The following is a 13,523-nucleotide window of genomic DNA, read 5'->3' on the forward strand; positions in this document are numbered from 1 at the left end:
GGAAGTCTAAATATGGACTGGGTATGAATAATATGCAGGAATTGTTTTTGTTTCTGTTTAGTGATAATGGTGCTTACAGTTTGTTTGTTTTTTTTAACTTCACCTGTTAGAGATACACGCTAAAACTTTTATAGTAAAATTGTATGTCTGAAATTTACTTTGAAGTACTTCAGAGGGAAAAAAGCATGGATGCGAGTGTGACAGAGTTGGAACAGACACACAAGATTGACAAAGTATGGGCAACAGGAGTTAGGGAATGAGTATGCGAGGGTGTTCATTCTTCTTTCTACTTTTGTGTTTGTTTAAAAACTTCCATCAAAAAGCCCTGGCCAGGTGGCTCAGTTGGTTGGGGCATTGTCCCGTACATCAAAGGGCTGGGAGTTCGATTCCTGGACAGGGCACACACCTGGGTTGCAGGTTTGATTCCTGGCTGGGTTGTGAATGGGACGCAACCAATCGATGTCTCTCATGTTGATGTTTCTCTCTCCCTCTCTCTTTCCCAAATCAATACACATATCCTCAGGTAAGAATTAAAAAAAATATTCCATAAAAAAAGATTTTTAAAAGTACCTTTTCTGTTAGTATTTTTTGTTTAATCCTTACTTGAGGACATGCTTATTGATTTTAGAGAGGAGAAGGGAGGAGAGAGAGAGAAGGAGAATCATCAGTGTGAGAGAGAACACTGACTGGTTGCCTCTTGTTGTGCCCTGAGTGCTCCGACTGGGGAACAAACTTGCAACCTACGCGTGTGCACTGACTGGAAATCAAACCTGTGACCTTTTGGTTTACAGGACAATGCTCCAACTGAGCCACACCAGCCAAGGCTATATTAGTACTTTTAATTTCTTTGGATCAATTTGTGAGCAATATTTATTACTAATTTAATATTTTTACAATTACAGTTAAAGAAATGCCTAAAAAATAGGATGAATTGAGACAATACTCTTCACATTTACAGTCACTAAAATATTATTTAGTTTATATTTACTGTTTAGTTGTAACAATGATAACCTAAGTTATCTGAAAATTCCTAAAGAAATGAGTAGAGGAAGAATATTAATTCCTCAAAAATATGAAATAATATCAATTGACAGTGATGAGTAATTGGGTTTTATAAAGAAAGAGACAAAATATAATAAACTCTACCAGAAAAGTTTAGGTAATTCACCAGGATTCTTTATCATTAGGAATTCAAAGAAACTGAAACATAATATCAAAGAAGTTACTGAGTTTCTCTGAATATATTTAAAAACAACCCTGTTCCAATACAAGGGAATGAACTAAATACTTGCTCTGTTCCTTCCACACAGATAATTCTATGACATTCTACTGCCTAACCCAATAATCAGGAGTCCTTCTAATAGGAAGATATTTTTGAATTAAGCTAAATAATTGATGAAATAATTGGTGAAAGGTTATCTCTAATGCAAACTCTAAAGAGACAGGCATTTAACACTTCAAAAAAATGTTTATTTGTTCTCTCTTTATGAACTGTATGCATGTATACTGTACAAATATTTGAGTGCTTCCTGTTTGCCTGGCTCTGTATAGAGGAGGGAACCAAACAAATGTGGCTTCTGCCCTCAAGAAACTAAAGTTTAGCAGGAGAGAGGTAAAACAACAGAGCAGATTAACAGGGATGACCCCCTGTAGGCTGGGTGACTGGGAGTAAGCAGTCTCTTTGACCCTGGAGGATAAGAAGGTGCTTATTATGCAAATAGTTCAAGAAAGAGAGAGAGTGTCAGGCCCAAGGGTCTTTAGGCAGATAAAAAAGATTAGCGTGTTGAAGGAATCAACAAGCCAGTGAGGGATAAACACACAAGAAAGTGAAACAAGGGCAGCCTAGAAGGACAGACACAAACCATATTCAAGTATGGCCTCGTGGGTTATAATACAAATTTTGGATTTTATTATGCATGCAATGGGAATCCACTAAAATTTTTTTAAGAAGAAAATTAATGTGATCTAATTTCTTTTAAAAATGACACTTTTGTTGCTGGGTAGATGGGAGGAAGCAGAGGTGTATATATCAAGCAGGTAAATACATGAATGTCTGAAGCACAGATCTGAAGATGAAGGGGACATGGGATCAAAAGTTTCACAATTAGATCTTTAGGCTGCCACCAGGCTGTGAATCCTTGGGTGAGGGACTTGGGATTTCAGAATCCTGGGTCCCAGCAGGGTTCCAGGACATGGCTGCCTGCCAGCACTTGGCCATCTGCACACCTGCTCTTGCACTCACCGAACACCTTATTTGAGTCTATTCCGACAGAGATGATTTTGGAAAGAATGATTTTGAAGTGATCTGAGTAATTTCCCCGTTGCTCCATCAGTGAAGACAGTTTGAAATTGATCTCAATCAGAAAAATAATTTCAAGTTGAAATAAAAAAGAGCTACAAGAAACTTCAGCTCTAATGAATACTTCTTTTAATTTAAAATCCTGACACTTACTTTATCAACTCTCGTCCTTCAGAGCTAATAAAATATTCAACTAGCCACTGACAAGCATCAAAACTTTTTGAAAGTAACGCTTCAATAGTGGCAATCCATTCTTCAGTGTCGACCCTTCAAAAAAAAAAAAAGCAAAGAAAGTGACGTTAGGAGTATAGCCCCAGCAAATGACTCCATGGAATGTCACTCCATTTAGAAAATTTGTAAATTTCTTTTGGGGGGTGGGTGGGTGGGTCAAAGGTAAGTTAAACACTCAGTGACTGCTAACTACCATGGCTCCTGCACCTCAGAGGCCAGTGCCTTGCATTTTTTGGTATCTGTGATCTGACTCATCACTCCTATCCTCCAAAAGAAAAAGGTGTGAAGAAGCTATCTGCATTTTCTTCAAAAAAACTTCAATTGCAAAAAAATGCCTGAGTATTTTGTTTTGCTTAATTAATTGACATTCACAAAATGCCTACTCCCTACACTTTTTATGTTTCATTGTTACAATCATTCATATTATAGTTTATGGAATAAAAATATTTGAAGAGCAAGAAAAGGTGTAATGACTGTATTACCCATGACTTTACGCCACCCTCCTCATGCCCCAAAACGATAAACATAAACTAGAAATAGTCAGTAATGTTTAGGCAGCTTGAGCAAATTTCACAAATAAAAGTAACCAAATAAATTTCCTTTGTCAATCCTATGCCGGACATTATAAGAAATATATTATTTCTTTTTTTTCAACCAAATAATAAAGACTAGTATCATTTAACATATCTAATTATTACCTACAAAACTAAAATGTCATTATATTTGATATCTCAAGAGTTTCTTGATTGCAAAATCTTTCCAAAAATCTCTCAATACTTGGAGAAGCTGACTGTGCTAGAGAGAGAAATGACTGAGAACTTCCATGGTTTTCTGTTAATTGGTCTCCTCATCCTGAGCCTCCCCTTCTTGCTCCTGGTATATCCTACAAGCCAACCCACAACTATTCTTCATCCCTCATTTACTCACTTACACAACTATTTACCCAGAGACTATGTGTCAAGCACATTACCAGATACTAAAGGGAAAAACCAATCATGACTAACATGCAATCAAAGTTGAGAGCCTCTAAGGCATTGTTCTGAACATGCTCATACTCTGTTCAAAAACCCTCCACAATTTCCCACTGAACAGAACCCAAACTCCCTTCTCTGGCACTCAGGGCACTCAGGGCACTCAATGAGCTCATCCAAACCCAACAGTCCATCTCACTTCAAATGAGTTCCTAAAACGGAGGGGTAAAATATGAGTCATTCACAGTTCCTTAGGCAAGTCTTGCCCATTACTCAGGTTTTTCCCTTCCTAGAATAACTGTTTCTCTACTTTTGCCTTTCAAAATCCTCTGAAAACATCAGAGTCTTAATGCCAACCTGATCCCCGTATCTGTATAGGATTCTGCCCAGTTTCCAAAGATGCACAGCATTTATGCCTTGCATCACAGTTACTGCCTGCTTATCTTTCTTGCTGAATTAGAAATTCCTTAAAGACAGGAACCATTAATCGTCCGAGTATGTTAGGTAGTTTCCAACTACCTAAAACAATGTTTTAAAAAGTTAAATTTATAAATTCAACTTCAATTGAATTAATCAGTGCTTTATGCCACAACTATTAAAAGACATCACTTCTTACCTGAGTTTTTTCTTTGTCCGTAGATAAGTTTGAAAAAGGAATTGAATGGCAAGCTGTAAGCTTACCTTTGCCATGCAAGGATAGTATGGGTGCTTTAATTTAGTCTGAGAGAGGGAGAAAAAAAGAGAGGATATTTTTTCACTAAAGTTTTATAGAGCATCACATATTGTTATAAGCTAAATAATACACATATTTTAAAGTTCAATACTAATAAGAAACATCTAGCCAGTTCACTATAGAAAATGTTCCAGTTAAACTTTAAAAAAGGTTAAGAGATCTTCATTTCTTTTATGAAGCCTTCTCAAAATAGTCTTTAGATCAGAAGATGTTAAGTTACCTATCAGTAGACTACAAAAATTTCCCCCTTATTAGCAAATTATAATCATGACACTAAAGAAGGAGAAGTACTTGGAAGTATTGGTAATATCTGATTACAAATTCGGAAAAATTAATCTCACAAAGTTCAATATCCACTGATATCACCTCATGGCTACTCTTCAAGTCATCACAAAGTTTAAAGAGCATTTAAAAAAGCCAGTATGTAGAAACGCACAGCCATTCACAACCTGTATCATATATTACAAATATTGCCTGTTTTTAATATTGCTCAATAAGTTACACATTTGTGAGAATTTTTTTGCATCTAATATAAAGGCTAACAACTGAGAGTGAGCATGAGTCACTGAACACTTTAGCTGAAATACTAATTCTTTTAACTCTTTCTTCTGTAATAATCCAGCTAGTACTTACAGCATTTAATGATGCTAAAGACAAAACAAAACTGAAATAATCACTGCTGTACACATCTCTATTCTTCATAAACTTGAGGTTTTCGTCTCTCACCATCTACAAAAGAAAATTAGCAATTATTTTAAAGAAATGGTAAAAGTTCAACATGTAGAAGACATTTTTAGTGATATGATAGGTAAAAAGGATTAATAAAAACCCTACACTCAAGCTTTGAAATTTTTTAAAAAGAGAGGAAAATCTTCATTTCAATATATAAGAAGTTGTAAAAAGGTGAATTATTATCCACTAAGCCAAATCCTTTTGGGAAATTTAGGAAAACCACTGTGTGAAGGACAAGTGAATTCTAACCTATTATTTTGGGTAGGAAGGGACAAACAGCTTTCCCAAGTACAACCAACTCCATGCTCTCCTGGACTCAGATGGCTTAATTCTCTCTCAATCTCTCTTAGTGAAAGACTCCATATTTTTCTTAAATTCCCTGGTCTAGCTATGTAGCTTCTGATTACTTAGTGTAGAAAGTCTGGATGGGGTAGTTGGACAGTTTTCAATTTTAATACTGTCTCTAAGACACTAGCAGGTCATTTTTCCTTTTTTGAGCCTAATTTTTTCCATCTGAGAAATGGGAAGAAAACCTGCTCCACAAGAGTGTTTTATAAATTAGAGATTTGTTTAAAGCGTGCAGCATAGAGTAGGTAATTCAACAATTAATGGTCATCACTGTCATTAGTTTTACCCAAGTTATAAAATTTAACTTATTTTTTCTCTCCATGAAATTAAATGTTCTCTCCATAAAAATTAAAATAAGTTAATTTTAGCAATGTGTTTCTTTAATGCCAACGTCCTCTACTTATTTATTTTTGACATCCTAGCCACACAGATGGTGGTGATGGTGTGGCCAACCCTGAGGTTGTAGCTGCCTCTGTGACCTGACATGAAAGTTTCGTGACACAAGTGGCTAAGATGTGGCACTATAGGTACAACGAAGTCCATAAGATGACCAGTTGGGATACTTCTGGACCTATGAATAGATCGTGACACTATGAAAATTTTTTTCCTTAGAATTTTTTATGCAATTCTTACCTGGTATATTCGAACAGGCATTTTCTCCACAAACAGTCCTTTCTTCTCTCCTTTTTTGACCAGCTTGGTTAGAATAGACAGCCGGTCATTGTTAGGCCTGTGGGGCCGAGGAGACGACTGAGGTGAAATTTCTGGTGAAGATGGAGCTGACCTAAGAGATGGAATCAAAAACTGTCGTATAAAGTAGCTATTGTTTTAGTAGTTTCTGTAACCTGACAATCCAATGTAAACAGGGTACTAGACTTAAAAAATCAATTGTATACTTTCCTCATTCAATAATTTAAATTCAAATTCACAGAGAACAGGGTTTTAAAAAAAGACCTTTCTGAAAGTGCTGGAATAGTGCTTACTATGCTTGGAACGTAAGTGTATTCAATATATGCTGAGATAAAAAAATTTCACTTATAGAATAAAATAATTTACACGCATTTTTCTAAATATAAAATAACTTCTTGCTAAGGAAATAATGACCAAGTAGCAATAAGAAAAAGGGTAGATCAATTTACTTAATTTGTTTTTAGAATTTCTCTGTAGCTTAGCCAATTACACTTAAAAATCAAACAGTACACTCTAAAGATCACAATGTCACCTACTGAAACCACACAGCAAATTACATGGGAAGGAAACTCACAGAGAGAGATCTTCAGCTTCCTGACGTACAACACTGACTCGACTTTTCTTTGGTAGCACGGGGGAGTTCTGATCAGATACCCTTTGGTAGAAGAGCATATAGGCATTCCAGTATCTTCGGCGAACGTCAGTATATGGGTTTGCTTGATAATAAGACATTAAGAAAAAGGTCTTTGTAAATAAAAAGTTTTCCTGTCTTGATAATCTAAAACAAAGAACCCATAAATCCAGCAAGTAACTACTTACTAAATTTGTTAAATGCAAAGTGTAAGTAAAATGAGTGTCTTTTTTAGAGTACTGTTTAGAATTACTCAAAGGGGGCAGGGAGCAGGGGGCTAGTATGGAAACAGAGTAAGGGAAAGAAGGTAAATATTCTCAGGCAAGTCTAAATTTAATCAAAAAGCAAGTAACATTTAAAAATAAAGTCTGTGGCCCAGGATGGGATTAAAATTGGCCTCACTTAATCATTTCCGCACAGAGCAGCCAAATCTAAGTAAATTTTGGCAACAACACTACATTCAACCACTAGAGGTTACTAACATTAGATGCATGACTATCATGGTATGATATCAAACCTAATACAGTGAATCTAATACCGGAAGAAATTCTAAAATGAACGCAGAATATTTCAAAATCATGTTTCAGAAACGCTGAGGTCTCTGCAAAATGTTTTTTCTTTAAAGAGCAAATTCTGATTGGATTTTGTGATGTATTTTTTTCTCATCCTTTCTCTCCTGGGGTGGGGTGGGAGTTGTAGAAATTTTCCTTTGAAATATCTCATAATAAGTATGGTTTTAAAAACACAGATGCTAGAAATGTCTTCTCTAATTAATCATACTGCTATATAAGTAAAAAGGAAACTATTTTTAAAAAAAAATCCTCATCAAGGATATGTTTTTTATCAATTTTAGCAGCGGGGAGCTGCGGGGAGGGGGGAAGAAACATGGATCACCTGCCTCCCATACGCACTCAGACCAGGGATCAAACCTGCAACCTAGGTATGTGCCCTGACTGGAAATTGAACCTGAGATCTTTTGGTGCACAGGACAATGTTCCAACCAACTTAACCACCTGGCCAGGGCTTCTGAAACTATTTTTAAGGGTGAAATTCTGCTTTCATTAGTTTCTCTTTGATAGCTATTTCTTCCACTTAACTTATACTTACCCCACAACCCCCTCAAGGCTGTTTTAAGAAATTATTTAAAAAAATTTTTGTAAGCAGCTTAAACATTTTCAGTCTGGCTATTGAAGAGTTCATGGATGTATATAGCTAGAGCAGCAGTACATAAAAAAAAAAAAATCTATTTTTATGCCAAAAAATACTGCTTCCAATTTGATAGAAAATTCAAACTAAAAAAAAAGTGAAGCTCATGGAAAAACATCCATTTGTAAATACTTACTTTGATCATAAACCTTTGGTCTATATTCTCCTCCAAAGCATTCATATTCCAGGGTCTCATCATTTAGATCAAATTCTTCTATAACTGTGTCATTAAATTTATACCACTTTCCTTTTCCACATCCCCTACAGGCCACAGATAAAAACAAACATCATAATAAAACAAACATCCCATCTCCAGTATTCATCTCTTTGTACTGTCTACAAATATAGCGGGTAATTACCATTTGAAAATACCTAAGAAAAATATAGCAACGGTTATTCTAATTTCTAAAAATAACCTTTTCAAATTGAAGAGATAAAAACAGTTATAAGAAGTTTTAAAAATCCAATATGAAATAATACCAAAGAGCAATGCAATAGCTTCTTTGTACCATAATGTTAAGTGTGGGTGGAAAAGTAGGGCAGAGAATGCAGAGGAGAGGTTTACAGGAGGGGGAGGGAGAGTGGAGGAGAGGTTTATGGGAGGGCAGGGAATACCGAGGAGATATGGAGGAAGGGGCGGGGAGAAGAGGAGAGAGGCAGGAAGGGTGGAGGGGGACTGGTGGGAGAGCCCCTTACCGCCTATCCTTAATGAAGGAATAGTAGTGGCCTGCATGTGCCTGCCCACTGTGTACAATGACACCGACAAGCTCATAGTTTTCTGTGAGGGCAACTTTCTTTCGTGGGGATCCTCCACCTCCCTGATCCATACTTCGTCCATTTTCACCAACTTCAGAAGATGAATCTTGGCGAGCCATTCCTGAAACTGTGTAAGGCTCCATATTTAACATCCAGGGAAACTATTTCAAAGCAAAAATAACACAGTAATGTTGATCAGTAACATATACTGCCATACCCAATTAAGTCAGACACAAAAAAGAGAGATGTGTGTTTTCCTAATTTAAGCTAGGACTATCTCTCCAATTCAAGTAGAGAATCTCAGAATGGCTCACAAGTCTGGGAAAGTACAAGTAATCTCTTGTTTGAGCATTAAGAAAAGCATTTTACTTCACAGCTGACACTAGGATACCTTCTAGAAAAGAGGGTAATTGTTTATAGGTAACACTATGTATCCACTAGCTGCAGTAGCTAAGACAAAAAGCTCCACACTCCTCTGAATGCTGAGACCATAGCCTTTCACACTTGAAATGAAATTTGAAAATATTAAAAGAATATGATAAAAAGCAAGTGAGGTAGTAATGGTTATAAGAACTTTCAGGGAAAAAAAAAAGTTACCCTTATCTGTTCATCGTATTTAATGGAGCGAGCACTCTCCCAGTCAAATCCAAATCTCATTAGGTGAATGACCAAGACATTAGGTAAAGCCTTAATACAGGTCCTTTTGACTGTTATTCTCTGAAGAAAAGCAAAACCCAATTATTGCCATGGAGAAAATAAAACAGCCACATAATTAATACAAATGTCATCCATTTCTATAGGCCTTTCCCACCCGTGTGAACCGAAGTGATGACACAATCTAATGAAAGAAACATTAGGAGCTTAAAACTGATCTTACGTAAAAACACAAACACAAAATATATGAATAACAAATTAATCTTGTTTTATAAAAAGGGCACATAAAATACCTTTTCTTTACACTTTTCACAGTAATATGCATTACTTCCCTCTAGAACTTCTCCTCTAACAAACTGGTCCAAAGAAATTTCCAGACTCTGACAGGAAGTAACTCCTAGATTGAGAGCCATGAAAGCTTCCTCTCGCTCATATCTGATTAAGGAATGACAGAAAAACCATGATCATCAATGGAACTTAAAATCTTCAAAGTATCACCTGAGATTAAACACAGAACTATGTTTATAATCAGTGAAATTAACAATAACTTCCATCATCCTTTAAAAAGTATACTACCAAATAAAAATACCAATTTTTGACAATTCAGAATTACTTAAAATTATGAATTCCAACAAAGAAATTTTAGAAATTGAAAGCAAAGAAATTTAATAAGCACTCATAGATCCATTGAGAGATATATCTGCAAGTCTCTCAACAAAGACAAAATTCATAACCTACTAGAAGAATCACTTAAAAATAAAAAAATAATAATTTTTTAATGTTATATCTCCACTAACCTGTGAGGACAGTCCTTACAGATCTTCTGATCAGAATAGATGCCCTGAAAAGTATTCTTAAAAATTTGGTCTCTCCCCATTTTCTGTTGGAATAAAAAGTTAAAATTTTAGTTTATATACTTAGAATTTATAGGTTGTTTATACAGAATTTTATTTAGGCCTCACTAAGCTAAAGCACAGATGTCAATTTAACCACCAAAATTAAATAAGTCATATTGGTAGTTTAATCTTAGAACTAATGAAAGGATTATAACCCATCAGACCCACTGTCAGAGTAACGCACATTATCAGAAAAGGAAGAGGGGTCAGTCAGTGCTGATGACAAGGATCATTCTGATTTCATCTCTCCATGCCACAGTTACCAAGTTAGGAGCAACTCTCCACAATCTTTTCTTTTTGTCTTGCGCATGGAATGTGGACTTGTAAGTTATTTTTTTCTAAAAAAAGAAGTAGATAAATTGTGCCTACTGATGAGAAGAGAGGCACATGTTGGCACGATGGGAGGCTGTCTGTAACTTAGAAGGCAGTGCCATTCAGGAAGCTTGTCACATGTTTTACTGGGTAGAGGTAGAAGGCTCTGGGTTTAAACATCACCACAAACAACTTTTAATCTAGTCCTTTTGTTCCCTTTGCCAAAGCAAGATGACTCTGCATGGGGCCATCAGTTCACCAGTGCTTACAGCACTCCTCTGAGGCCAGGTGACTTCAATGCATGCAAGTCAGGGAAAGCAGATACAAAGGGTTACTATGGAGTAGGAACTAAGAATTACATACTTTATCAAGCATTAGATGAATTAAAAAGAAATCTATAACTTTAGTGACCTGTGTATGTTTGGATGTTCAAACCCAGAAGAAATATAGTTGTGGTATTCAAGATGATCAATTTCTGATTTGTCCGTTTCACAGCAGCCCCAAATCCTAAACTGCTGTATATTAGAGTTTGAGGGGGTTAGAAGGAAAATAAAACTTTTTCTACCTTAAGATATTCATCCATCTGATCAATGAGGCTAGTGAAGAACTCATATGCATCCTGTTGTTCTCTCACATAAAGTTCTTTGTTCCACATCTTGAAAATCTATGTAACAAGAATTAAATATGTCATTAAAGGAAAAGCTGCAATTTCTGAATATGGTAGAAAAAGAATGTGAAAGAGCACTTAATGCTTCTAAAAACTTAAGTTCACTATTAAAATGCAGGAGTTTTTAATGAAATGAAATGAGATTGTGTTTAGCCACCTATGCTTTTCTCTGGTCCCTTTGTAATCCTCCCAAGTTTATGAAACCATACAGGGTGAGATCTAAGGCCACGCATCAAACAGAGTTCCTCTCTTAGAAACTAACCAGCCTATGGGGGAAAGTACAAGTTACTCACCCTGTGAAACACAGTAAAGCAATGTTAAAAAATGTTCTTTATTTAGAGGCATGAGTGAAATTGGCACAGGTTCTGAGGAATGGTTTGAATAAATATTTCAGACAGCTAAAATAAGAATCATGAAAAACATACAAAATAATTAAGATTAGCAAATCCCTACAAATTACTAAACATTTTAATCATTTGAAATCAAGAACCGATTTCAAGAGGAATGGTACAGACAGACAGTTCTTTTATAGGTTCTTGGCAATGGGATTAGTCTAGAGTTAATAAAGACAAGAGATAATTATCAGTAGAGAAAGAAGGTAGCCAAACTCCAAATATCCAACGTCTTTAAATCTAAAGAGTTACTGGTGGGTTTGTTTTTTGAGGAGCTCCATACTATTTTCCATAGTCTGCATTCCCACCAACAGTGCACAAGGGTTCCCTTTTCTCCACATCCTCATCAGCACTAGTCTGTTGATTTATTGACAGCCATTCTGACAGGTGTGAGGTGACCAGATGGAAAGGGTGGTTGAGGGCAGATAGAACAGGGTACAGAGGGAATAAATGGTGATGGAAGGAGACTTGGCTTGGGGTGGTGAACACACAATACAATATACAGATGAGGTATTATGGAACTGTATTCCTGAAATCTCTATCATTTTATTAACCAATGGCACTCCAATAAATTCAATAAAAAATTAAAAAGAAAAACACAAACAAATACACCCCAAAAAAGTTACTGGTGAAATACCTTCCAAAAGTTCTCAGGTACATAATACTGCAGCTTGCTTTCCATCAAATGCCCAAACAGAGACTGCACTTGGTAAAATACACTATCATCTGGATTGTCTGTGTCGTCATCTACTGAAAGTAAAGCCTGAAGAGAAACAAAAAGTATTTAGTCAACTATTTAGAAACAGTTAACTGCTTTACAGGAAACCCTGACTTATGTACATGCAACTACACACATTGTTCCGTTAGAGAGCTATGTATGCCTGAATGTGGCTGTAACTCTGCACTGTTTAGCTTCAATACTTTCTAGCTGGTCTGATCATAAATAAATCATGTCTTTGAGCCTCTGTTGAATTATGAAAAACTAGAATTAGTAAATACTAGACTCTCTTACAAGAGATAAGTGTGACACAATAATACAGAATGCTCTCAAACTACTGCTATATCATAAACTACTAGTACTCTATTATAAAGTGCTGATGATAGATAGAACCTAAATATTTCTAAAATCTAAAAACGTTAGTCATTTTACGGAATGGAATTTGAGAACAACTTAAAAAATCACATTCAAGTTCACAAATCAACTTGATCACAAATCAAGTTCAAAAATCACATTACGTCAAATCCATCTGTCAAACAGGCTACATATTATCTCAGCAGATGTATAAAAATGTATGATTACAAGCAATATGTTGTCTAGACATATTTCAGAAGCCACTGAAGAATACTTAAGAATGTCTAATTTTAGTAAACCCCAAAATGTCCTATATGAATGTGGAACAATTTTCAGGCAATGCCCACATTACTTATCACACCAAGTGGGAAAGAGGAAGGTGATCACCTCGGGGAGACCAGGCTGCATATAGAGCTGCTGGAAGACTGCGTTCATGTAACATGTGGCACCACCATTCCGCAGCCCCACAAACCCCGCACTGGATCTGCTGTCCACGGGGGGCAGGTACTAGGAGAGAGAGGAGGAGAAACAGGAGAGAGAATCAGTGTCTCAGCCATCAGCACTACTTCTTCATAGCTATATGAGGTGTGTAAGGGGGAGAAGAGATATACTCAGATTTATCCATCCGGTGTATTATGAGTCATGCTAGCAAAACCTATGTTCCTGAGTACCTCTGCAGATGCTAATACAATGATAAAATACTATGGTCTCAATACCGCTTTTTAGTTCATAAAGTACACAGCATGTAAGTGTGCATTTTTAATCCATTATGTAGTCATGCAGTCATTTGATTATCATTCAACAAATATTTATTAAGAGTCTACTGTGTGCCAGAATACAAGAGTGAGCACAAATGTACTTGGTTCTGATCTCAAAGCTCACAATCTAGTAGGTAGATAGGCATTGATCAAGTAAATATACTAATATATATTT

The 13,523-nt window shown here is 36.0% G+C and overlaps 1 protein-coding gene across 3 annotated transcripts in view; it reads right to left on the minus strand.

The window, feature by feature from the left end:
• The window catches only part of USP24 (ubiquitin specific peptidase 24), a 129,209-nt gene that overhangs the window by 22,295 nt on the left and 93,391 nt on the right, over positions 1-13,523 (minus strand). For 2 of the 3 annotated variants that reach the window (XM_054573686.1, XM_054573678.1), the window contains exons 43-55: positions 12,978-13,097; positions 12,156-12,281; positions 11,025-11,123; positions 10,049-10,131; positions 9,545-9,686; positions 9,195-9,314; positions 8,538-8,758; positions 7,978-8,102; positions 6,579-6,720; positions 5,948-6,098; positions 4,868-4,963; positions 4,118-4,221; positions 2,453-2,566 (exon numbers count right to left, since the gene is read on the minus strand). In XM_054573686.1, coding sequence (XP_054429661.1) covers positions 2,453-2,566; positions 4,118-4,221; positions 4,868-4,963; positions 5,948-6,098; positions 6,579-6,720; positions 7,978-8,102; positions 8,538-8,758; positions 9,195-9,314; positions 9,545-9,686; positions 10,049-10,131; positions 11,025-11,123; positions 12,156-12,281; positions 12,978-13,097 — 1,643 coding nt within the window. The remainder of the gene's footprint in view (positions 1-2,452; positions 2,567-4,117; positions 4,222-4,867; positions 4,964-5,947; positions 6,099-6,578; positions 6,721-7,977; positions 8,103-8,537; positions 8,759-9,194; positions 9,315-9,544; positions 9,687-10,048; positions 10,132-11,024; positions 11,124-12,155; positions 12,282-12,977; positions 13,098-13,523) is intronic. The other variant, XM_054573693.1, reaches the window with a different exon arrangement.

Source organism: Pteronotus mesoamericanus, unplaced genomic scaffold (assembly GCF_021234165.1).
Source record: "Pteronotus mesoamericanus isolate MK-2021 breed Mesoamerican mustached bat unplaced genomic scaffold, CSHL_Meso_final contig_105, whole genome shotgun sequence".
Classification (NCBI taxonomy): Eukaryota; Metazoa; Chordata; class Mammalia; order Chiroptera; family Mormoopidae; genus Pteronotus; species Pteronotus mesoamericanus.